At 51.2% G+C, this 25,211-nt stretch overlaps 4 protein-coding genes across 4 annotated transcripts; 2 read left to right on the forward strand and 2 right to left on the reverse strand.

Moving 5' to 3' along the window:
- Positions 1-485: 485 nt before the first annotated feature.
- POX_e07189 (uncharacterized protein) lies at positions 486-1,225 on the reverse strand (the record flags this gene model as incomplete). Its single annotated transcript, XM_050115998.1, has 2 exons — positions 486-887; positions 1,040-1,225. The coding sequence occupies 2 exons, from the start codon at positions 1,223-1,225 to the stop codon at positions 486-488; spliced, it is 588 nt and encodes a 195-aa protein (XP_049968458.1).
- Positions 1,226-3,902: 2,677 nt separating this feature from the next.
- POX_e07190 (uncharacterized protein) lies at positions 3,903-4,236 on the forward strand (the record flags this gene model as incomplete). Its single annotated transcript, XM_050115999.1, has 2 exons — positions 3,903-4,033; positions 4,200-4,236. The coding sequence occupies 2 exons, from the start codon at positions 3,903-3,905 to the stop codon at positions 4,234-4,236; spliced, it is 168 nt and encodes a 55-aa protein (XP_049968459.1).
- Positions 4,237-18,797: 14,561 nt separating this feature from the next.
- On the reverse strand, positions 18,798-19,097 carry POX_e07191 (uncharacterized protein; the record flags this gene model as incomplete). The annotated part of the gene is made up of 1 exon (XM_050116000.1): positions 18,798-19,097. The coding sequence occupies one exon, from the start codon at positions 19,095-19,097 to the stop codon at positions 18,798-18,800; it is 300 nt and encodes a 99-aa protein (XP_049968460.1).
- A 2,426-nt stretch (positions 19,098-21,523) lies between these two features.
- On the forward strand, positions 21,524-22,777 carry POX_e07192 (putative DNA-binding protein creA; the record flags this gene model as incomplete). Its single annotated transcript, XM_050116001.1, has 1 exon — positions 21,524-22,777. One exon carries the CDS (start codon positions 21,524-21,526, stop codon positions 22,775-22,777), a length of 1,254 nt encoding a protein of 417 aa, XP_049968461.1.
- Positions 22,778-25,211: the final 2,434 nt, after the last annotated feature.

A 25,211-nucleotide genomic window follows, 5' to 3' on the forward strand; every position in this document is an offset into this window, starting at 1 on the left:
CCAGGCCATGCATACAAACCGAGGTACGACGAGGCCGTTCGCAGTAACAGTGAAGCATTGCAATCAACTACTGCTTGGTCTACGATAAGAGGGCATGTGCATTATTCTCCTTTGAGAGAGGACGACGATGATTACAGACACGTACGTGGTTGTCGCTATCAACCTTGGCAGTCAAGTACTGTGTTAGGACACGAGGGGGGAAGCGCGGGACGCTAGTCCCAAAGAGGCAATATTGGCCGCAAAGAGCAATTTTGACGCGCGCATCGATGATGGCATCATCATTTGCAACCGAAGCAAATCGAACAATTCGAATAATTCAGCAAGCAGATATATCCAGAGTCTATACTCAGCAGGTAGAGAAATGTGCAAAGTCCCTGTCTCAAAACGCCAATGGGTATCATAAGAAGGCATCACAAAGGTAGACTGCGCGCGCAGCCTTCGCAGCAAAAGGGTGTTGGTCCCTGAGGTCGCTCCATGGTACTTGATCATGGCTGGAACCGCAGTCGAAATTGACGACCTCGTCGTTCCTCACGCACAGTGTATAGGAATCGTGCAATGGTCTCTTGCTCGCTGAGACCAGCGCTGTTGAAATGTTTTCGGACCACCGTCGCAAATTGATCTTTGCTCACGCGATCCTGGCCGACCAATTGGTGCAGCGGAGACGCGGACGAGGAGTCTGCGTCCTGCGCCGAGACATTGTTACGCTCACGACCAGAGGCACGATTTGACTGGGCTCGACGAGCGGCGAGGGCGGTTGGCGAACGAAGCCCAACGCCTTGAGAGAGTATGAGACGGGAATAGTCGGTGGAGAATGCAGAGGGTGTAGGGAGTTTGTGGACATGGCGGTAGGCGTGAAGAATCTCGAGGGACAGATCGGACCAAGGGACCTATCGAAGGCGCAAAGAGAGCCGGGCATTAGCAGTGGATTTCTTTCTTTCTTCGTAAATGACAGTGGCTGCCAACGCTTGCCAGGCGTGTCGTCTATGACGAGAGGGCAGTCTCTTCACTTTGCTAGGATTCCTTTGGGCACTGGACGTACCCGAGGTTGCTCTTGGGCGGCTTTCTCCGCAGTACTCGGTACACTCGTCACGGAGGCCTTTTCTTTGGCTGCGGCACCCGTCTTTCGACTCTTGGGGGCACTGGTCTTGAATTCTCGCGTGCCGCTTGAGGCTTCGGACCTCGAGTCATCCACGATGGCGGCGGTGCGCTGGCGCGGCGGAGCCATGGTGCAGGGGGGCTCACAAAAACTGGTCAAATGAGCCCTGAGTGCAGCAATGGGGATTTGCAATAGACGGCAGAGGTGCAATATGACGCTTGATGGTGAGACACTGCTCAGCAGCTAGTCGCGAGTCGCTTCACCTGAGCAGATTCTCCGCTTTTTGGGGGCGGAGGCGTGCAGCAGAACGATGTGTCCGCTTTTGGTGCGGCCGGACATTGCCCCGAGGTGATGATAACATCGATAAGATAAGGATAAGGCGGGATGCGGTGATGGAAGATCGGTGTCCAGACTCTTCAATTTCTCACGCAGTTGTAACAAGGTGAGCATGCCGCCAATGTGTTGGTCGTGTTTACCGGGCAGCATATGTGACTTTGGCTCAACTGCCGGTAGTTGGCTTTACGATAGTCCATGATTGTGGGAAGAAGCAAGGAGCTCTCATTGTAGAGTTCAAAATGCTTATCTCACTATTGATTACGGTCCACCTTTAAAGATCTATACTCAGGGACGCGACGAGACGACAATGACCAACCCATCTCGGACCGCCGAATATTGCTTCCTCCAAATTCTCCTCTGAAAATTGAACATGCATCCGACAAGCAATTGCGCACGCGGTCGACGATCTGACGCTAATTTGACGGATGACCTTGCGAAATTCTTCTCGTGGGCAGAGAGCTTTGGGATGTGTGCCAAAGTCAACTCCAACCCCCCCCCCAAAGGAATAGGATGAGATAAGTAGCAGGAGATGGCCAACAGGATTGAAAATTTTCAAATTTCCACGCGCGCTGAATGATTTTCATGCGGGGAAAACCACACAGTCACGTTTTTTCGGCGAGTCGCCTCCAGAACAAATCGAATCTTGCCTTCAGACCGCGTGCCAAATGATCTCTACCATGCAAAGATGCAAAGGGCCGAATTCAGGCACGAGACTGACCAAGTGGGGGAACTTCGGACCTGTGCGACTACTTCAAGGACCTCCATATCCGAGTGGGGGAGGCTGCACGGCAAAGATTGTGAAAACTTTTCCTCTGCGAAGGTGAGAATAAACAGAGGTCGGCATCTCGGCTCTGGCCTCTCAAGATCTTGTTTACCCCCCCCTCCGGCGTCCTCGGCCCTGAGAAGGGCCCATGACTCCAATTATCTCCGTTCATGGCAGGTGAGGCGAGGTAGCGCTCGTCACACGGCCTGGGGATCCCCGGATACAGTAGATCTGTCGGCGTTTCTCAATTTCCGGTCATGATAGGGGGGGGGGGGGGGGGGGGGCGATCGAATAATGGCCCCCATTTGTCCGTGGCCAACTCTGCCCACGTCCTCAGCCTTACCAGGGGCAAGTGTCCCAATTTGGTGCGGGTGGCCACCGAAGCAGTGCCAGTCACAGCGAGGGATGTGCCGAGCCGCGGGGGAAGTTCGGAAGTCCAGCCAGTCCATCTCCACTCGTTGAGAATAGGGAACAGAGGCCCGGGAAGGTGGCTGTTGGCGTCGGGGTTTCTCCTACGGGCTGGCCTGGCGCGGTACAGCCGGACGCTGTCAAGCTCACAACGGGCCTGGCCAGTCACTTCTATGACAGGACTGACGAGAGGAATGACAGGCTCACAGCCCATCCCATCTGCATGGAACTGGTGGATGTGTATCCCATTCACGCCACTGCTGGGACACCATTGGCACAAACACCCCCACTACGTATGAGATTTCCTGTAGACGATGATTCTCTCATTCGTCGAGACCGAAAGTGGAGACACAAACGCGGGCCAAAAGGGCAAATCAACGAGGCCCGACCAGGACGGAGTTCAGGAGTGCGCCAACCCGATGGTCGGCATCTCAGTGCCGAGTTCAAGTGCCCCGAAGCCGAGGATTGACCGGCACCCCGGCTCGGACTACCTCCACGTCTGTCTTCCATCCCTCTCCATGCTTCTCCGTCTCCCCCTTCTGGTCGCCTCCCGGCCCCAGAAGTACAGTATAGAGGGGCGACCGAAGCGGGCTCGCTGTTCTGGCCGGGCACGAAGTGGAGGACATGTGCGGGCTAGATCAGAAGTCATTGGGCCCCTAGCATCGAGCAGGGGGGAAAATTTTTTCTTCTTCGTGCAGTTCTCGGAATCAAGTTCCAAGGAAGAAAGGTCAATTTTTTTTTCTCTCCCTCTCTCTGGTTTTCCCCTCTGAGGAAAGAGTCTGCGGGGACTACCGTAGTGCAGTAATAGTATGTAGCAGAATCTTCACCGGTCACCTTTTTGTTGATCCACCGCCGAGATCTTTTCTCCAAAATGACAGTACCCAATTCAGCCAGATGGGTAGACAGTTACTGTGGGATGGAACGATGCAGTAGATCAATGATCCTCAAGACTTGATCGTCCCCTGGGCGCCTGCGACTTTGGCAAGTCACTCTTTACTCCAAGTGTTGATCGCATCGTGAAGGATCTGCACAACCCCAGAGATATGATCCATGGATCGAGATGACCGTTCAGGTCATCAATGTTCCATTCTGGAAGGAGAGGGGGGGGGCAAAAACACACACTTCACCACCCTCCCCCCCCCCAAAAAAAAGAAAGCTGGTGGCACATTGATTATCCCCGTCCATCGAGTTCGGATGAACTCTTCATCATTCCCAATTTGGTGGTTGTTCCTCTTGAAAAAGTACTGACTCCTACTGACTCCAAGTGTGCATCCCTTTTAGGAAGCGCTGCCCACTGGTATGAAGGGACTGGGTACCGGCGGAAGCGTGGAGCAAGAACAGAAACAGCCCACCCCCCCAGCCGCGCACAACCATGCCACACCAGTTGAAAAGGTTCTCTCTCGCTTCCGGTTTTCTCCGGGCATCCCCATGTGAGTCCCAAAGTGTGTCCGTCAATTGTTCTGATGATGGTTTCGTTCTCGCTCGTCGGAAAGCCAATCATTCAGCCCACATGGGGTCACATCCATGATCCCACCTCGTCATGGTGCTATTAATATGAATGGGACCAACATTTGTTCGCTGACGACGATACGATAGATGGTGTATGGGAATGGAGAGCCAGACTCACTTCTAAGCGAATCCCCTTCCCCCCCCTCCTTTCCCAGGCAGCCCCAGTCGAGGACTGTGAAAGGCCTTAGAACAACCAAGAGAGTCGGAGAGACTCACCTAGACCACCACACAATCCTTTCCCCTCGATGTACCTGCAGTAGTGACGGTTCGATGCGCCGGTCTGGAATGTGTTGGACGCGACGTGGCCTGAGCGATGTCGTCATACTGTCGTATCTTGTGTTGCTTGGTGTGTGGATGGGCGCACAAGGGGTCGATGGTAATTCTTAGTTCTTGACGACCAATTCACCCAAGTACCGATGAAAGACACGAAACTATAGTATCAGGGGAACCTAATGACTACCCATCTTTGGCATGTGGAATCATGTATCATTAGGTGAAGGATAGATGAATCCCGTCGAAGAGTCTACCAGCGGAAACCTCTATTGAATTTTTTTTTACCATCTCCCGTGGGCTACTCGTCCCCACTGCCCGTCAGGGTGAAGAGACGGGGAACCCAGCCAGTGAAAAAGTCACTTTTTTTGTTTTTCGTCTGTGTTCGGTCCCAGTGTGCCACACTGCCACAATTGGCAAACAGAAGAAAGGGATGGTTACATCCAATTTCGACCACATCGAGTCGTGCTCTCGTCTCAATGCGGCATCTCTCCCGAACCTTTACCCGCAATCCTTTTCTCCCCCATCTTTCTTACCCCGGGGTGAAAAGCCTTCACAGATCATTACCAGCCCTCTCCCGACCGACCCAACTCGGGAATCAAGTTGAAAGTCTGGTTCACGAATCCTTCAAGAGCAACATATGACCCCATCATAGCATCATTGGGCGTGGAAAAACGGCCACAAAACTCAAGATAAGGGACTTCCTCCCCACCGTCCATGCCCACCAGCGACACCAGAGGCTCGATAGTCTCTCTGCACTGCAGATGCTGAATGATTTCCTAAAGAGGCATACTGTAGAGCAGAGTACTGATTCTCTGGGAAGAGAGAACCGCGGTAAACACCTACACCTTTATGACTCCGCAGCCCCCCCAAGGAAGAACAGTTATCAAGCCACGTGCCGCAAATCTCGGAAAGTTTAAGAAGCCACTGATGACAGCAGCCAGCGATCGTGAACACATGTCAAAATTCATAATGGTGAATTGAGAAACTCAATTCTAGATCGTGTTGGGGTGTATGCCGATGTGCACCGATTGTACCCATGAAGATGGGCCGTCAACAATGTATGAGATCGTGCAAGATAGGATCGCAATGCCTGTATCGTCCGGAACGAACACGCTTAGTGGGATGATTCTAGCTAGAGAGAGCGAGAGAGAGCACGAGATAGAAAAAGGCCTCTCCGCCCCCCCCGAACGATGGGGAACTACTGTATTGACATGTGAAAAGCCTCTTTTTCCCCCGTCCCCCTTGCCGATATGGAAGTGCCTCTGCTCGCCCGTGGGGAGCCTATCTGGGGGTGGGATTCGGCCCGCGCATCTCATTCGGTAAAAGAAGGGGGCCAAAACACCTCAATCAATTCCTCGTGCGACGCTCGTAGCGACTCTGTTCAGCTGTGGATCACTCACGATGGAACGGAGGAATCCCCTAAAAAGAAAAGAAAAGGGGACTATGAGATGTTATTGTCTCGAATTAACAGCGGCGGGGGGTCGGAATGGTCCCTCGGCGCGGTTAATTCGCCATGTCGGTATACCTCTACGGCTGTGAATCAATTTGATGCTCGTGGGCTCTCCCCGGGTTCTTCGGGCCGTCTACTGTTACATAGATCAGAGTCGGACTGAGGTGATGCCTGTTTTTCTTTTCTTTCCCCTTTTTTTTTGGGTCGCATTTGAGCTGGGTTCATTGAATTTCCTCACGGCATGTGAAAACTTGGTCTAGTATCAAGGCACGTGTCAGTACTCAGTCCTGAGTAGTTGTGTATCTGCCACTCGCTCTCTGCAGAGTTTGATAGGACCTTCTTTGAATTTTTTTTTTCATTTTCATTTTCATTTATTTCCCACCCTCTTTTCCCTCTTTTTTCTGATCCAATCAAAACCGGGTCGCCATATCTCGAACACGGAGCTTGTGTGAGGGATGCTTCTTGCATTTCCTCCGGGAGCTACAGTACACTACTAGCTTATCAGCTTCTCCTCAAAAATTTCACATTGGCGAGACCGATGGTGGCTCCTCTCTCCTCCCTCATGGCCCAGATCGTGGACGGTTATTGGAAGATAAGCAACAGGACAGGCCCATCGCCCGGATCGCACAGTGCATGGATTTTGGACGCACGATACACACACACATTATACACTTGTAGTTAGTCACTTGGTACTTGGTCACCCTGGCCCCGTCTTATCAGCACTCTCTGCGCAATTACCACCATGTTCTTGATGCTCCATCTCCATCTGCAGTCCGTGTCCGTGTCTGTTCGGTTCAGGAATCAAGCTCACGTTCGATTTCTGCAGCCCTTGGCACGCTTGCTACCCACAAGCTAGTGCGACTAGCTTGTTAGGGCCGAGATGTCCGAGAAGGGGGGCCCGGCGGCGGCCGCCATTATGCATGAGCACGACTGTAGTCCTTGCACTAGGCCACTAACTCCTAGCTAGCTAATTTTCGTTGTGTTTCTCCCCCCTCTCTCTCTCTTTTTTCTTAGCGTCTTAGCAACCGTCCGTCGATTGTGGAGAGCTCCCACCGTGTTCTTGTTCTTTATCCACGCCATCCTCGACTAGAACTCCGGGGGAAGGGAGGGGGGCTGTCAATTTCTCCAGCAAGTATTCGCTGAAAGGAGAGGCCAAGACGGAGGCAGAAAGAGGGGAGCTCCAGACTCTCCGCGGGGAGGGGGGTCCTTTGGGAATAAGCAATCTCAACATTTCAAGCTACTGTAGGGTCCTCTGCGAGGTCGGCACTAGACAGGACAGGGTACGGACATTTAGGTATTGATTTTTGTTTCCATCATAAACATCCACTTTATGGTCACGTAGTTCAGAGATTGGAGGTGGAGAAAAATCGTGTCAAGTACTCTCATGTCTCCTTTGGAAAAGACTTACGGCCGGCACATAGTCCTGTCCAGGTCCAATTGCATGATTGTATGGTGCCATTCCCGGGCGATAATTGGCGGAAGCTCCAGCTTCTTCTTCTTCTTCCCCCCGGGGGGTTAGAACAGTCTGGACGTAACAGTCCATCGCACAGTCGTGATAACAGCTCCTCCTCATCCAGCCCCTTTGCCCATAGGGCCCACCATCGACCGCCGATCACATGCATGCATGCATGCAAAAAAAAAAAACACCAAAGCAACTAGAGTACCAAGACTACCAGATCATCAACCCTTCCTATCTAGAGAGAGAGGGAGAGAGAGAGAGCTCCATCAGGAACAAGAGGGTCTGCCTCCGCGCAAAACAATTACCTCAAAGCGGGACACCAAGTGGAGTGAGTCGCGGGCAAACCCAGGGCGCGGACCTTGATGCAGTAGTCAGTAACTCCTAGTCACTGATCAGTAGTCTCTCCCGAATCAGGCGTAGTGGCTGTCCTCGGAGTCCCTCACCGGGGAATAGATTCGATCATTTTATTTAAAATTTCCTTTTTTTTCCAAAAAGAAAAGTTGGCCGGAAAAGAAATCCCCCCCAAAGCGGGCCCTAACCCTCTCGTCGGAGGATCCGCTCCTCCGCGACGATGCCGGCATCCTACTATTTTTCTGCCTATGGTGTCAGGTTCCAACTCTTTCAACCTTTAGGTAAGCCCTAGACACCAACTTCACTCGTCCTGGGAAATGTTTTTGAGTATTTGTTTTCTCCCCCGCCCCTTTTATTCACTCACCACCAAAACAGTGTACAGTGTACATCATCTTTTCCAATGAAACAATCTCCGCCAATTCGGCGCGCAAAAGCGCAAACGCAACCTATCTGATCTCGGACTCCGGCACGCCCCGCATCCTCATCCTGGGAGAGAGGGGGGGGGGGGACCGAGACGGTGATATCAGCATGGGTCAAAGACCAGCCCTGTGATTGGATTGTCGTCAGAGTTTCCCTCCGGGCGCTCCTGTTCCAGAAGCTGTGGAGCGTGGATCAGTTCACCTTGGCGCTTGGCCGCACCGGGCACACCAGAGTGCGTGCAATTAGTGGTCGTCGGGGATGTGGCTAGAAGGAAACCTTCCCCGGTTGTGCCCTTAGTGTGAACTGCCGTGTTCTGTGGTTACTACTGTACCCGACTGCCCGCTATGGGTGCCTAGAGAAGACAGGTAGTAGGGTCGGATCGGCCTTACTACTAGGGAGTCCCAGTCGTGTAGGTGGGTAGATGATGTATCCCTTGCATGAGAGATGTATTCCCCCGATTGGCGGTCTATCCAGAAGAACCCTTTCCCTGGAAATGCCACACACACACACTTACAATCGTAAACCTGGGAGCTTTCTGCCGTACCGCTGCATGATAACGTATCATGATATGTGAAAAATTTACAAAGATTCAAGGCTCAAGACTGAGCACGTCGAGGACACGAAGAAGCACGCATGCCAGTTTACTGACACCCGCAAGAACTGCCCGGCGGTGACGTGGCACTAGCCTCCTGAGCTTCGTTGTGTGCGTCCACAACGTCTTTTTATAGTCATTCAACGCAATTTCTCATAATCGTGCCCTGGACTGGATCGGAAGGGAAAGAAGGATGAGAACGACGGTGCTCCTAAGAGGAAGGTAGGAGGATAACACGTCCCGATGGATTTAATATTGGAGACGCCGGGGCGGGAATGAATGGGGTGCATGTCACTCAAGGTGGTATATGATTTCCAAGATGAAAGCGGTCTTGGTAACACCTTGAATATTATAAACAGAGACGGTCTGCCTAACTTTTCTGGATCCTGAGAAGATTCATCAATGCCGAGACTGCGCATATACGCACTAGATACACCAGTCTTGGAAAATTGTCTATGGTTGAGCTAAAGTTGGTCAATTTGTTACATATCGGTGCTGCTTCTATGCCCGAATACTGACCCATCTTCCCGATGTTCACCTTGACAATTTATCGGTACTACTATACTACTACATATATGTATTCCCATCCTCGTCCGCCGCGAATCCCTGGTCTTTCCCCGGGATTTGGAGGCAAAATCAAAATTCCCCGGGGGATCGACTTCCGTCTTCCAATACCTAGTTAGGTGAAGGATCAAGGTAACTGACCTGATAAATTGAATGGAAGTGTTCAACCCCGCATTAGGTAAGTATCCTAGCCTACTACTGCAGGCTCCTACCTCCAGAGTCTCGGGCCGCAACTAGCCCTGACCAATCCGTCACCATTCCTCTCGTCGTTTGATTGACCATCTGACATTTGAAGGAGCGGATGGTTTATCATTACGTACGCTGCTGCTGCGGACTCAGGAGGACAGCATAGATGAGAAGATGGATGAAGAAAAAAAAAAGAAGAAACGCTGGAGGCTATACTTGTACTGTACCTCCTATCGTGGGCCATGTTTTATCCCGCTCTCGGTCTCTCGTCTCTCCTTTTTCTTTTTTCAAAATTGATCAAACGAGACGCTCTGAATTTTGTTCCTGTCTTGCGCCTCGCCCCCCGCGTCTCAGCAAGATAAGTGGAGAGAGTACAGTCAATCTTCCCCGTGCCCCCGGGCCGGTTAGATTTCAACCGGGGTGTTGGTCAAGCGTCGATCATTGGAGAAGAGTTTGTCATAGTCGCGCTCTACAGGTATGATGACGCTTGCATAACCTTTCCTTCTCTTCTTTCTTCTTTCTTTCTTTTTTCTGAGGGGAAGGCTTCGCAAAGGTAGGAGAGTGACCTAAAACACATTTCGGTGTTTCCCCGTGGACATACATAAGAAACTTTCGTCTCCGAATCTTGCCGCGTCAGTAGTGGTACAGCAACTGCTCGTCACTCTTGGCAAAAGACTGGGTTGAAGAAAAGAGAGAAAAAAAGATACAACAAGAAGAAATTCGCGTGACTTGTCGATCAGATGACGCGGGAATGTTATTTCTCCAGAGTTTCTCCCGTCTTATGATCATTGATATCGTTTCAAAGTCGCCATGATTTGCAAAGCCAGTCAGATAAACTGGGGCTAGGTAGAGTGAGTAGTGGTCTGTCCATGCAACCCCAATTCTACTCCCGACACGGGAGGGCTCGGCAAGTACTCTCTCTGTACGCAGTCCGACTCCCGGCAGTAAAGATGATCATCTGATCTGATGAGATTTGCAATGTTCAGACCGGTGTCATTCACCTATTAGTCACGGAAATGAGAATTTTAAATGGGTTTTTTTTTTTTTTTTTTTTTTTTCAAATGTCCACTTCATCAGCCTCCCCCCCAGATAAGGATTGAGTTGGCAGTCATGATCATAGATCATAGCAGGGGGCTCAAATCTGGATCGGAAAGTCAAAATTTGGAGTATCATTCTCCTGTTTCCCCGCGATGGCGTCATACAGTCGGCTCTGATTTTTTGGGGGGGAGGGGGAAAGATTTTGCGGAGAAGATTGAGAGTATAGGATGGATAGACCAGCACTTTTATCTTTGATTGGTACCATACGAATAGGACAGCACTGCAATCCCATCTATCGACTGCCGTCCTACGTAAGAGCATCACACTGGTCCAACACCTTGACGCTGCTGTCTCACAAAGACGTGGCCTCACGTCGATCATTTTGATTGTCCAAGACAACAGCGTCAAACTCACTTAGGCGCCGGCCGGGGCCTCATGCTCTCATCACATCTTATGTAATACTCACTGGTACTGGAGGTATCTAGTACTCTTAGGTAACTGTCCACATTCTTTTGGAAAGTCCCCCCCCACCCATCTCACAGTGTGATCGCAGGATCACAGGTTTGGGCTGTTCTTCTCACACGGTGGCATGCCTGATGGTGTGCTGACTCACGCTAAAGAAATAGGGTTATCCCTGCTCAAGCGGGATGATCAGAACCACCGCTGGCGTAAGACTTTGTCTTGGCCCGCGTCTCCCAGTCACTGTCCCCCGGGCAGGGGCTTCTCTGGTCAAAATCAGAATTTGGATACTTCCCCCCCCCCCCAATATCCCACACTCACTCGATTTTGCACATTCAGAACGTAAGCGTGACTGAACCACGAAGAAAGAAACAAAGGAAAGGCCCGAAGATGCCATGGTTCCTCTCCGTGGTATACGAAAACTTCACCACAATCCACAATCATGCGCTCGTATCCACTGATCTGACCTACAGGAGAAAAAGACCAGACCCGATCTCTCCTACATCTACTGTGGTAATTTATCCCCCCCCCCCCCCCCCCCCCCCCCCTTCTCTTCGAGTCCTCCCTGGCTTCATTTGAGTTCAATCACCCCAGTGGGGGAAAAAAAAGATACCTCCAAACTCCCACCGCCGAAACTCGGCCACAGTAGCAGTCACCTTCCGTCTGTGCATCCCTGGCTTCGATCAGTACTCTCTCCTCCAGCCAATGAACTCTCCTCACGGGGCCTACTGATCGCCAGGAAACATTTCCCCCCCCTTTTCCCGGATTTTGCAGGAATCCCCACACAACTCAAAAGAGGATCCTCCAGCCCTGTCTTTTGAGTCAACTTGATTTTTTTTGGAGGTTTCTTTTTCTTTTTCGGACTTTTGCCGCCCGAGTCGCATCGCCAGTTGACGCCCAGGCTTGCCCTTTCTCCTCTTGTTGGATCACTTGTGCTCACTGGCTTATACCTCTCTCTCTCTCTCTCTCTCTCCCGTCCCCCGAACGTCCAAGGTTCAGAATGACTTTCAAAAAAAAAAAAAAGAATTCCAATCAATCAAGAAGAGAATGGGGGGGGGGGCTACAGATCCCAAATTCAGACGATCGACAGGCCTGATTTTCTCCCCCGCCCCACGCTCGATTGTGCAGCCTCCAAGTAGACTGTACTACTGCTATAGTTGGTGGGTTAATCCCGTCGATCTGTTTGACTCGTGGGGTATGATGATCACCCTCTATGCAGGGCAGGACTGATAGGACAAGAAAAGCAAAGAAATGAAAAAAAAAAGGGGTAAGCGCCTCGACTCTCTTTTTTGTCATCAGGAATTTCATAAAATAATATCAAGTTGAGTCAGGTCAAAGCAGTGCGCTTGACCTGCCGTATCTACATCGCATCTTTTTTTTGGGGGTTTTACCTGATTGATTTACATATCATTAACATGGCCCCTCCATCGGCGCGGGGATCATCTACACCTGCAGGTCTTTCAATCAGCCACGGAGGCTACATCAACTCGAGACGCTGACCGGGGAGGGGCCAAATTTGGAAAACACAGACGAGTCCTTCACACGAGCACACTTGCTGGAAACAGTGTGGCCCTGCATGATTCAAAGAATGAACTGGTAGTTGCTGGCAAAAAAAATGGGAGTAAAAGACAGGGAGAGAGAAAGAGTCTGTGTGTGAGAGAGAGAGAGTCAGGCAGAGTTGCTGCAGCTGAACTGAAACACCCCGTCGTATCAACTCTTCTTTTTCCCTCCTTTTTTTCTGTCGATTTTCCTCCTCCCCCGCCTATCTTAACGAAATAGACCGTAGCTCCAGTTGAAGCATTGTACTATTGGACTTGGCTCTGGTCCAATGATCGAGATGACACCACAGGTTGCAATAATAGAGAGCAGAACGGATCCGGCGATCGCTGATTTCCTAAATAGGGACCGTCTCGACAAGTGAGAGAGAGCGGGGAGAAACAAAAAAAAAAAAAAAAAAAGGGCCTCATAACTGACCAATCAGCTGTGTGGAACTGCCGATACGGTGCTTGGGTCAACGTGACTTTGCTATATCGGCAAAATACGGGTAATAGCAATCAGGGGGGGGAGGGATGACACATGCAAACTGGAGAGAGTAATCCGGAGCCCCGGATTATTCTCCACGTCGGATATTCTGCTCCCGGATGTGGTTCGAGGCTCAGATCACCGTGCTCGGGTAAAATGTGCAGCTTCCTAGCCCCCCACCCAAAAGGAGAAAGGGATATTTCAACCTGGGGGCGTTTATGGATAAGACGTTCATCGTGACTGATGCGTGTTTCAGCGATGGAGCTGTGCCCCCAAATTGGAATAGCTTGCGGGTGTCACAACGGAAGAGAAAAGGGAGAAGGGGGGAGAGGATCAGAGAGTTGACTACCGGCATAGATAAGACCGTGTCAAATATGTAAAAGATAAGTAGTCCTGGGGTTGAGACCTACATTAGGTCAGACGGGAGTCGCACAATGCCCTAAACAGAAGCAGAAGCAGAAGCCAGTAGTGGTGCCCTCCGTATGATAGACAGTTTCTGGCATTTGATCGAGGGGATCAATGTTCCAGTCACGTGTCTGAATACCCCCACATTCCAAGATAAGGCGGAACTGAGGAATCCAGAGTCTCTCGTACTAAATGTCTGCTCGTATTCACTACTGGAGCAGTACTGTCACTTGAACAAGATAATAATGAAAAGACCCATCAGTCATCATAGATAAGCAGAATAGTACACGACTATCTGCAATCATGTGGATGTGGGTGTACTGTAGGTGCAATTCAACGGACATTATCTTGGTCCCGACTCCGGTCGCTCCAATCCCCACAACCATCGGCGTTCGGTCCGGTCATGCGTGAGCTGACCAGACTCCGGAGAAGTTCATGTGGTCCAATTCACGATTGCGACATACAGCAGATCCTTGTGGTGAAGGAAAGGCAAAGAGGGAGTTCTTGCGCGAGTGACACTTGTCGAATCGAACCACAATCTGATTGAATACACACTCCCCGCCCAAAAAGAAAGAGGAATCTCCGACGGTGCTCATCGCGTCAAGGTCAATTGACATTCGTCGTTCCTGGTCTGATCATATTTCACAATCGATCAATTAATTCCATTTCTCGACCGTCGTGATTCCCAGTGACGGTTAGTGTAGCTTACTATCACTAGCGACTAGTAGCTCGTAGGCTCGTGCCTCGTAGCTATGGGGCCCCCCCTTGAGATCCGGGGTCCCCCCTCCCCATTCTTCAGATTGGAAGCTGGCGACTGAAAGCCAATCCGCTCACGGCGAGGGGGGTCATCGCTCATAAGGTGTGAGAGGCTTACCACCTACTCATCTCTACAGACAAACTGACAGAGATCAACAGAGTGGATGGGAAACAAACTCCTCAATTATCCCGCCACGGAGAAACCTCCATGGATGCGGAGATCCGCCGGCTCCAAGAGGGCAGGCACGGACATGGCGGAGGATCTTCAAGAGACCAACAAGCGTGACAGATAGAGCTTTTCGCCACTATCTTGACCCTTTTTTTTTCCCTATTCTTTTCGACTTCGCGGACCTATAGGAATCCACCCCGGACAATTGAGTATATTGGGGTGTACTATCGACTAGGAGGGAGCTTCTGAAGGTCTCTCTTACCCCCGGTCGGTTCGTACATTTGGGTGGCTGCGAAGTCCGGATCTTACTTGTCCTGTTATTTGTTGATGGGTCGTGCTGATGATCCCCGTCCACTTTCTCTACAGCAGTGGCCTGTCCTCGCTCTCGGTATCTTGCACTGCAGCTCTTTCCCCCTTTTTCTACCGTCTTGGACACGGGCCAGACCTGGACTGTTGTCTGAAGAGATCTATACCTACTACCTATTGGACTGAATGGACCCGCAGGTGGTCTTGAATTTGCAGATTCCCCCCTGCCCCGGTTGCCCCCCGTATGCAAGTCAAGCCTACCGTTCGCCGCTGGATCCTGAAGCTCAGACATAATGATGTGCTTCAAAAGAACTACCCCCGGAAAAAAAATTAGCAGAGAGAATGGATTTGTAATCCCACACACTCACGCACACACTTGCGCCAGAGAAGAAAAAAAGAAAAACCCCCCCTCCCATGTTGAAATTGAACATGCGCAGTCCAAATTGCTCTGGTTGGAGTGTTTGCGTTAGTTTTTGTGTTGTTCTCGACCTTAGGGTTGACTGTGTGACAGTAATGGGTCGGCTGACTTTTCTTACGTAGGTGGAAGAGAAAGCAACCGGGAAAAGCAGAGGTCCCCCAAGAGGCAGATCCGCTCATACGATACTACTGCAGCACACACTGCCTGTGACCAGTAGGCAGTAGTCACTTGGCCTGGATATTCTAAGATCATGATCGCTGATCGATTCGGTCTAGTTCAACCAAAGTAGAGAGAGGATGGAGGATGTCAGATTCATCATTTCTCAGAGCCGGGAGTCGTTCTCAACGCATCTCCAATCATACATAGCCTAAAGAGTATAGAGGATAGACTCACAGAGTAGTAGAGTATAAACCACATATCAAAGGCTGCGACATACAGTCGTATATAGTTTGGCCTTTTGGGGAGGCTACAATTACCATCCTGGGCCAATTCCGTTCCCGGATCGGTCAATGCATGTGGGTTGTTGGTAGAATGGTCCGTCCTTTTTTGACTCTCTCTTTTTCATTTTCTTTTGATTTGTCTTTTTATTTTATTTATTGCTTCCCCTTTTCTCTCTCTCCTCTCTGCCCAGTCCCCTACCGGTTTGTCCACCATCCAACCAAACTCATACTTCTCGGCACATGGGCAAGATAGGGGGGGGGGATCAAATGCCCCGACTTTCGACCGGCGATGGCGTTTGGGCAACTTGGCGTTTTTGTGGGGGGGGGGACTTTGAATTCTTGCCGAGCGGGCGTGGGCGTAGCCGATTCATTCGTTCTTCCTTTTTGGGACGGGGAGGAGTGGGTGTGGGCGACTCGGTCCCAATATCACAGATGATCCTGGGTCCTCAAATCCGAGGTTTCGGTATCTTCAGAAACCGAATCAATTTGCGGAGTCACGGAGAACTGCGCCCGTCAACCCATGCTCTCCCCGTTCTGGACACGGCATTGCCATTTCCCCCCTCTCTCATATCGAGCCGACACGCAGAGTCCGCCGCTCGTTCGGCTTAGGGGGAGGAGGGAGAGAGAAAAGGGAAGGCGTGCCGGGCGGGTTTATTGCTACGGGTGGATATTTATCCATCGTGGCGTGATGAGGCTATATTCGTCGTTTTGGTCTTGGAGGGTTTTTTATTCTACTTTTGTTTTTGTTTTTGTTTTTTTGCTTTTTAATCGTACTAAACGTGTCCTTAGGTCTCTCAGTGATCAGGAGGTGGCAATTAGCAATGCATGCCAGTGGTGGTGCGTTCCATACTGGGTTGCCCAGCATCCGGATCGCCTTGAGAAGGGGAGATCACTATTTGCGAGGGAGCAGGGAGTGTGGACTTCTTATCAAACGCGCCATGTGCTGCATCAGACTTTGCACATCATATACTGAATTCAGAAGGGAACAGCGGACGATTGATGAAAGATTCTGCAGCAGACTTTCTTGAAGTGTCGCAGTACATTGTGAGATAGCGAATCAGTCCGTCCGGTAAATGCCCGGCGAGTCGCCGGGCATCGTTCCCCATACTCCAGATTTCATCCCGTCCAGAGCCGGGGCGCAGGGGGCGGGGGAAAGCGGGAGATGGCAGATCCGACTTACTGGACCGGATTTGATGCGCTACACGCGGCGGCGGAGGGAGTCACAAGTCGAACTTGGCAAAGATAGCTTGGATGGAATTCTCAGCGGTGGATGATACTATTACCGCCAAGGGCAGCGCGCCCTGGGTCCCTTTTGTTGAATCCGCAGGTTCAAATCCAGCCGTCTCGACAGTCGCATTCAGCTCCCCCATTCACTCGTGACAGATATAATTCAAAAAAGCCTAACATGCTAGCGATGTTAATGCAACCTGAGACCGCAGGTGTCCATCGTTCTGCAGCGAGAAAAAAGGAAAAGGGGGAAGCTGAGGCGAATGCGAAGGTGGGGGGGGGGGGGGAGGGGAGAAAAGAAAAGTATCGACAGACGCTCAGAGAGAGTAGAATTTGAATTCCGCTGCGTGCAAGGTACACAGTCTACTGTCCCTCTTTGGGAATTATTGATCGGATCGACTAATTGAGTGATCGACTGATTGATCGATTGATTGCGCACGACTCGCCATTCGTTGCAAATAAAATCGCACGTCCAGAGTCCGGCGCGAGATGCGGCTTTTCTGCGGGTTGCAGGATCCATTCGGGGACCTCTCCGGTCATCATTGACGGTGCGCGCCTATCTGTTGATTAGCTGCTTCTGCCCGCTGCCCGCTACTGCTTCGTCGTACAGTAGTCGCACTCGCTGGCGCAGTTCCCTGTGAGAGCACCCCGAAACGAATATGGAGGAGAAGGTGAGAGAGAGAGAGAGAAAGAGAAATAAAAAAGAGAGCAATCTCCAATCAGAAATCAGGAGCTGTGGGAGCCTATCAGGTATCGCCGAGTCGTCGTGGATCGCATTAAACATAGGTGGTACCTTTGATCTTTGGCTTGCAGAGGCTGTTTCAGGCATCTCTGTTCTTGCATGTCGCTGGGTCGTGGAGTCTTGCGATCGCTATCCGTTTTGAGATCGGACGGACATTGTTTGATCTGAATACAGAGAGGAGTCTCTCCGTGTGTTTATCCAATCTGACCAATAAAGGTCCTCAACTGTGCTGTGTAGCTGGAGAACTGTACCGTCAACCCCAGCGCCCAGGAATGTACTAGTATACACGACTGTAACCTAGATATCGAGTCCAAACAGAAGGATGCACCCGATTCTTCCTGAAACCCGGGGTATCCAATCTCCGTTGAACGATAGGTTCATCTGTAGTCTGTAGCAAAAAAAAGTACAGTCAAATTTAGCTTGTCGGTGGTTTATCGGAGATGATGATTCGCCGCCAGCCCCAAGGTACATAGATCACAACGCCCAGCCCTGAAATCACGAGGCCGTGTTCATTCCAGAGATGAACGACCCAATGCCATTGCTCCATGTTTTCTTCTGCCTCTCCCATGTTGCTATGGCGCACCACCAATCAAGCGGCTGCACAGGGGGATTGCGCAACGGCACGTCAATGCCTCGAACGGTCACCTCATCAAATCACGGGCTCCAATCGTACGGACACAATGTCGCCATAAAGGTCGCAGCTGAAAGATGATCCAGAGAGATGTCAGGGCAAATCAATTTTCTGCTCTGCTCCCCCCCCCCCCCCCTCTAGTCCGCCCGGTTTGTTTTCGTATGTGCAACCTTGCTATGGTTTTTTTTTTTTTGATTGGGGGAAGGTTGAAAACCCGTTAGGTTCAGTTTGATGCCCCTATCTTTTCTCCCCTTTGGGACGAACATGCTTGTGCTCAAATCAGATATCGTCGTTCCTCCCCCGACTCATCGACATCATCGATGATCGGGGGCTTTCGTCACACTGGTGGGCGGAAAGTTGGGGTAGACCGGCGGTCCCGGGGAAAGCTACGACCGGATCGACTCCTATGACTGGACTCTTTGATGTGCGACGGCAGTCTTCCACTATAGATGGATGATCATTAGATAGCTAGTTGGATACGAGTGCTCAGAAGTGACGACACACTGACTTTCCCCTCCCCCCCCCCCCCCTTCTCTCAGTCAAGGACAGAACTATCAAGTGGCGGTAGATGACGGTCTGATAAAAAGGGCTTGAGGTTCATTGCTTGCTTACATAACCTCGTCCTTCAGCCCCCCGGGTCTGAACACTGGAGATCCATGCCTTGAGGGCGCTCGCTTTTCGAAACAACGCAAGGGTGCCCTGCACAGCTCCAGGTTCTTTTGAACACTTGTCCGGGAGACCAGGATCAGCTCTCCCCGGATGCGCAGCCTGGCGAGTCTAGAGGCCCGTCGACTCGTCTGTGTATCGAGTGCATCCAGCCACACAGGCATACACACATAGCCATACACCTAAACAAACACCCTCCGCTGGAACGGTACAGTTCTCGAGGTCCAACGCCTCCACATATTCAGCAGAGTTAAAGTTTTCTTTTCCGGAATCCAGAGTTTGATCTGGCTCGGGCAGTTTACACTCGTGAGCCCATTCAACGGACTTCACTGACGCGGACACGGAGAGATCTGTCATCTTGCTCCCGTCTTTGCCACCGACGCTGGTGATGGCATCATCATCCCGCACCATCCTGTTATTTTCTTACTTTTCTATTTTCTTTTTCCTCTCATTCTACCCTTACAACCTAAGCTGTCTGGCGCGTCTCGTCAACCCAAGCATCACAAAGGGGGCCGTAGACAGAATCCTCAAATCGCCCCCAGATCACAAGAAGAAAACAACCCCCCCCCCTCTCCCCTATTATAAAACAAAAAGACAAAGGGACGGGCTCATAGAGTCACGCGAGAACATCAAGTGGTATCCTGATAAGAAAAGCCCCCAAAAAAGCCAGTTTCGAGGGGTGTTGGATCCAACCCGATGATAAAACACCTGAGAGATCTGCTCCCCAGGTTTGCCAGAGATAAGCACATGTGAGTCCTCCCCCAGCTTTCTCCGGACGCGCGATAGCCGGCAAGTGAATGGCGTGGTCACAAGCCGGAGGAGGAATCGCCGGAGAATGGGGGGGAAGAGTCCACAAAAAAGGGCAAGCACGTACTCTATGGGCACGCACTCACCCGGCGTGGAGGCCGGTCGGCTGAACAGGTTGGAAAGGGAGGGCCGTCGCCCGACGTGAGCCCACATGAGAGCGACTTTGCACGACACTCAAGGACCTTGGAGGGTCATGATCCGAAAAGTTGCCCTGGTCCCCACATTGTTTGCGGTATGGAGAAACGTACGTCGTCCAGAACTCCAGACCTCGGGGAGGACCACTCTGCAGTGGACTACGTGACGGAGAAAAAAAGAGAGAGAGTTTCCCCCTTAATGTTCGAGTATTTTCCTTGAGTAGAGAGTGTCGACGGAAGAGGATTTGGGTCATGGCATTCTTGTGAATAAGTCTGTTATACTTCATTTTCCTGCTATCTGTAGTATGATGATCCTCTGATTCTATAAGTGCCCCCGAGGCAGTTGTGTCATGAACGGTGGTTGAGGCTGTTCGAGATGGACTGGACCAGAGCGAGGCCCTGGTGCAGTCGGTGGACAGGCACGAGCACGAGGACGAGAAATCTGTAGAATGATACGAGTACTACTGCCCCGTACTGCCCGCTGTTCACTCCTGACTGTGGACGGTGTATGCTGTACAATCCCCAGTCGATGGTTCCTGAGCCGGGTCCAATGGCTGGATGATACTGAGTCACATCATGATCATCCGGTCCGTGTTCCCCAAAGCGTAGACACCGACACAGGACGTGGACAACCTTCTGTGTGGAAGAGGTTGCGTTGCACGTCAGGTCCAATTTCTCCGGCTCTCTCCTGAGGCAGTCGGTTGCTTCCTAGACCACTTGCGACATTCTTCCAGAGAATTCATGTTCTCATTCCTGCCTCAGGGTAAATGTAGTATAGATGTAGTATCATCGTGGTGCTTGTCCCGGCTCATTTCGCCGGAATGAACTAAGACGATCTTCCCGGTGCACGTTGCTTGCCTACCCTCTTTCGGCCTGGTCCTGACGGCCTCTGGCCCTGAAGGCGCCTTTTTTTTTTTTTTCCCTTGACCGCGTCCTATCCGGGACTTTGGGGGACTCTGGTGGCCCAGCTGGTTCTGGTCTCTGGTCCCCTTTCGGGTCTTTCTCCCTTTGCTTTTTTTTCATTTCTTTTTTTCACCGAGTTTTTCCCCTTTCGCCTCCCCAGTCCCTGTTCCCCCACACAGTCTCTCTGAACCTTGTCACGATCCCGATAAGTCACCCTTTGGAGGGGGAACGACCTAGAGGATTTTCAGAGTTTTTTTTTTCCCTCTCTCTTTCCTTTACCCATCCTTTTTCGAGTTTTTCGATTTTCCATTTCTTGGATTTTCTTTTTTCGGTCGCTCTTCTTTCCCCCTCCAGTCCTCACCCCAAGGCATATCTTGGAAATCCCTATTTTTCTTTCCCAATTCAGTTTTTTTTTATCCAATTCTTTTCTTCGTGCTTTTTTTTTTTTCCTTTTCCACCTTCCTCCAAAAACCAACTCGCGCCGATTCCGAGCCCACCCCGATTTCTCCCTTCCTCATTTTTCCCCTCCATTCCTCGTCCTCCCCTCTTTCTTATCCCTTGCCTTTATTACCTGCTGCTCCCCAGATCGCCCGCCTCCAGATTCACAACTCGTCTCGCTCGCTCTGGCAACTATCCCACACCACTCGTCCCCATACTTTGCCCTGCGCCCAATCGACCCGTGCGCACACCACCTCTCTTACATCACCCTTCCTCCTTCTCACAGTCAAAGGCTTGGACCTGCCGATTGTCAAAAATTCTTCCCCGTCGGTTCTCTGAAGCTCTAGAACCTCGACCTCACGCATCCCTGCCATCCTGCCGACGGAAAGAAAGAAAAACCACATCTTTCCGCCTTTGACGCGGCACACCCAACTTGGTCCACCGTGGTCAAACATCCCCCAGATCAATTACATCGACATCCAACAACTTCACCTCTCGGGCTACATATCCGGTGTTCCCACATCTCCGGCTCGTGTCATTCCCGGAGATCTTCATATGTCTTCTTCAACCTCAGTGGGTTTCTCCAATCTACTGAACCCTCAGGACACGACGGATTCGAGTTCCCCCATCGCTACCGCCCAGCCCACCACCCCTCTCTCGTCCGACTCGTCCATGGCCTCTTCGGTCAGCCTCTTGCCGCCTCTCATGAAGGGTGCTCGTCCGGCCAACAAGGAGGTTCGTCAGGATCTGCCTCGCCCCTACAAGTGTCCTCTGTGCGATCGGGCCTTCCACCGCCTGGAGCACCAGACCCGTCACATTCGCACCCACACGGGTGAGAAGCCTCACGCCTGCCAGTTCCCTGGCTGCACGAAGCGCTTCAGCCGCTCGGATGAGTTGACTCGTCACTCGCGAATCCACAACAACCCCAACTCTCGTCGCAGCAACAAGGCTCAGCACTTGGCGGCGGCCGCGGCCGCCGCCGCGGCGGGTCAGGATGCGGCCATGGTCAACGCGGCCAACATGATGCCTCCTCCTAGCAAGCCGATCACACGCTCTGCCCCCGTCTCCCAGATTGGCTCTCCGGATGTGTCCCCTCCTCACTCCTTCTCCAACTACGCCAACCACATGCGTTCGAACCTGGGTCCGTACTCGCGCACTTCCGAACGCGCTTCCTCGGGCATGGACATCAATCTGCTGGCCACCGCAGCCTCGCAGGTGGAGCGCGATGACCACCTGGGCTTCCACGGCTCAAGACACCATATGTTTGGATCGCGTCACCACGCTCGCGGTCTGCCCTCGCTCTCTGCCTACGCGATTTCGCACAGCATGACCCGATCGCACTCCAACGAGGATGACGATGCATATGGGCATCGTGTCAAGCGCTCGCGCCCCAACTCGCCCAACTCCACTGCTCCTTCTTCGCCCACGTTCTCTCATGATTCGCTTTCGCCAACTCCCGACCACACTCCGCTGGCCACGCCCGCGCACTCTCCTCGGCTCCGTCCATTGGGTACGAGTGAACTCCATCTTCCTTCCATTCGTCACCTGTCTCTCCAACATACTCCCGCTCTGGCGCCCATGGAGCCCCAGCCTGAAGGTCCCAATTATTACAGTCCTGGTCAAGGTCACATGGGTCCCAGCATCACCGATATCATGTCCAAACCCGATGGCACGCAGCGAAAGCTGCCTGTCCCGCAGGTCCCTAAAGTTGCCGTGCAAGACATGTTGAACCCGTCCACCGGCTTCTCGTCCATGTCCTCGTCCACAAATAATTCCGTGGCGGGCAATGATCTGGCCGATCGCTTTTAAAAAGAAAAGCCTTCGACTCTCACGACTCATTGCTCGTGGGCTCAGTGGTTCTACACTAGTTCACACTCTCATGTCTTTTGCTTTCCATGCGCGCTACGAAACGATATAGACTTGTGCATTTTCATCCCCCTCTGGGATTGCAGGCATCCACGGTGTCGGTTGGGAAGGATTCGGTGTCTTTTTTTTGGGGTCTCTTCCTGGTGGTTTCTGATCTTCATCTCCGCTTCTCTTCTCTTTCCTTTTTGCCTTTTTTTTGATCTCTTGATCATTCTCATAACCCCACCTCCTTTTCTTTTCTTCATTACCTGCTTGCTCACCGGCGTTTTCTTATTCAATAGACTGGCTGGGACATTCTCTCCATAGCTTCTGCTCCTCTCAACCTTTTTTTTTCTTTGTTCTCTATATTTATTCCCCCACTCCAACTCTACCTCGCAACCAAAAGAAACTTTTCCTTTCGTCTCTTCTCAACTTTCGTCCATTATGCTGTGGTGAAGTGGTGTGTACTTGATGGAGATTCTCATACGGTACTCCTCTTGCCTAAATTCAGAACAGCACTAGTGTATGATTTTTTCAATTCCCAAATTTAGGGTTTCTAGACATGACATTTGACCGTGTCATGCCGTGCAGCCTCCAGAATTAGCCTCCATCGTACTACCACCACCACCACCACCAAGCTAGGCACTCCGGCCAGGCTGTGGCTACATCTACTTATGTATCATATGTCTCACATATATCAAACGCCCCTCCATGGCCCTGCATATATAATTGCTGGATTGTCGACGGGAGCCGGGAACCCTGACCTTAACAACAATCCACGGCAGTCACTTCATTGACGGATGCCCGGCACTCGGCAACGTGACCTAGGTAGGTTTTCATTACCCTCGGCAGATTCCAGGGAGAACCGAGTCCCCATTCCTTGAACCTGCGGACAGACGATCCTGGCGTAGACTTGATGCGCTGATTCTGATGAAATGACTCGGCTTGTGTTGAGGTGGTTTGTTTAGGTGAATGGCATAGTGACAGGTTGATTATTTGAATATTGGAATATTTGAATCTTTGCGTCTAGATCAACAGTATGTAAAGAGAGCTTTCTCTTTCTCTCTCTCTCTCTTCCCCCTACTAGGTAATTTGTGTTGTATACATCTGCCATGAACGTCCATAAAATTTAATTGAAGCGATACTGTACATCTAGAGTCTCGCACACGGTACACCCCCGGTCATAGTTGAACCCCATCAGGGTCAGGACGCAGGAGGTACTATGTGCCTACTGTAGGGAATTGGCGGAGTTGGACTTGAGCCCTAGTGCGATGATCCACTTTTCTCTATCAGCCTAGTACGACTATGGTTATATACAGTTATACTCTTATGCATGAGTGAGAGTTTCAAGATGGATGGTACATGTAGGTAGGGGTGTTGATCCGCGCGAGCACATGGCGCACGTGCATCTGCGTGTGGAATAAAGATCAAATGCAGTGGGTGGGTTAGAAGCAAAATCGATAGGGTGGAGGCTTGCATGGTCCGTTGTAGATATATTTTTTTTCAAAGTCAGGAGAGTGCAGTTAGTCAAGTAAGTGAGGAGCAATACTTTGTACTGATTTACAGCTTGTAGTATGTACATTCCTGGCGGTATTATCGCAGGTCAGAGTACTGCTACGCTCCTGTACTAGACGTGCTCAACTGAATGCTACCGGTCGGGCTGAACCAGTTCAGTGAGTGTCCATGTTCGGAGAGTTTGGACAAGTGCAGGGACTGATTGATGGAGATTATAGTGGGATTACTACTCTAGTATGTGCTTCCACATTCCAAGTTGGTATGCGGTGGTGCAAAGCCAGGTGCGGAGGGAGAATCGACTTTGTCTCTTGTGAGTGTGTACGTGGATAGCCGTTTTTTCCGTCGCTGATTTACCCGGGCATGTACATGTTGAGCCTGTTCTGTGTCATGGATGTTCTGATGGGTAAGTGTTTAGTACGGTCCTGAAGGACGGGGCCGCTTACGACTTTACTAGAGGTACTGTTAGCTGACTTGTATTGCGACTGCCACTGTGAACTGGTCAGTCATTTGCGGAAATAGATGTATGGTAGGGATCTCGTCCCAGCAAAGATGTGAAGGAGATGCATGCTAGACAGTGTTGGAAGGACAGGTTCCCCCCCCCCGCCTGAGTGCTTGTTTTGAACTTGCCAACTTGGGATGTTCCTTCCTTTTTTGTTTGCGATATAGCCTGTCACGCCATATTGATATCCTTTGCCCACCCCACTCTTCCCATTTAGTCACGCTGTCTCCATCAAGGTCACCTTACCTTGTACTTTCCCCGCCATGACCACGTCCGGATAACGGTTTGCTGCCTCCGCCATGCTCCCCGGTTGATGAGGTGGTCGTGATTAGTGATCTCTCTTCTATGTAAAGCCTGTGAGGATCACTATCGAGGATGGACACA

Source organism: Penicillium oxalicum, chromosome V, assembly GCF_001723175.1.
Source record: "Penicillium oxalicum strain HP7-1 chromosome V, whole genome shotgun sequence".
NCBI lineage: Eukaryota > Fungi > Ascomycota > Eurotiomycetes > Eurotiales > Aspergillaceae > Penicillium > Penicillium oxalicum.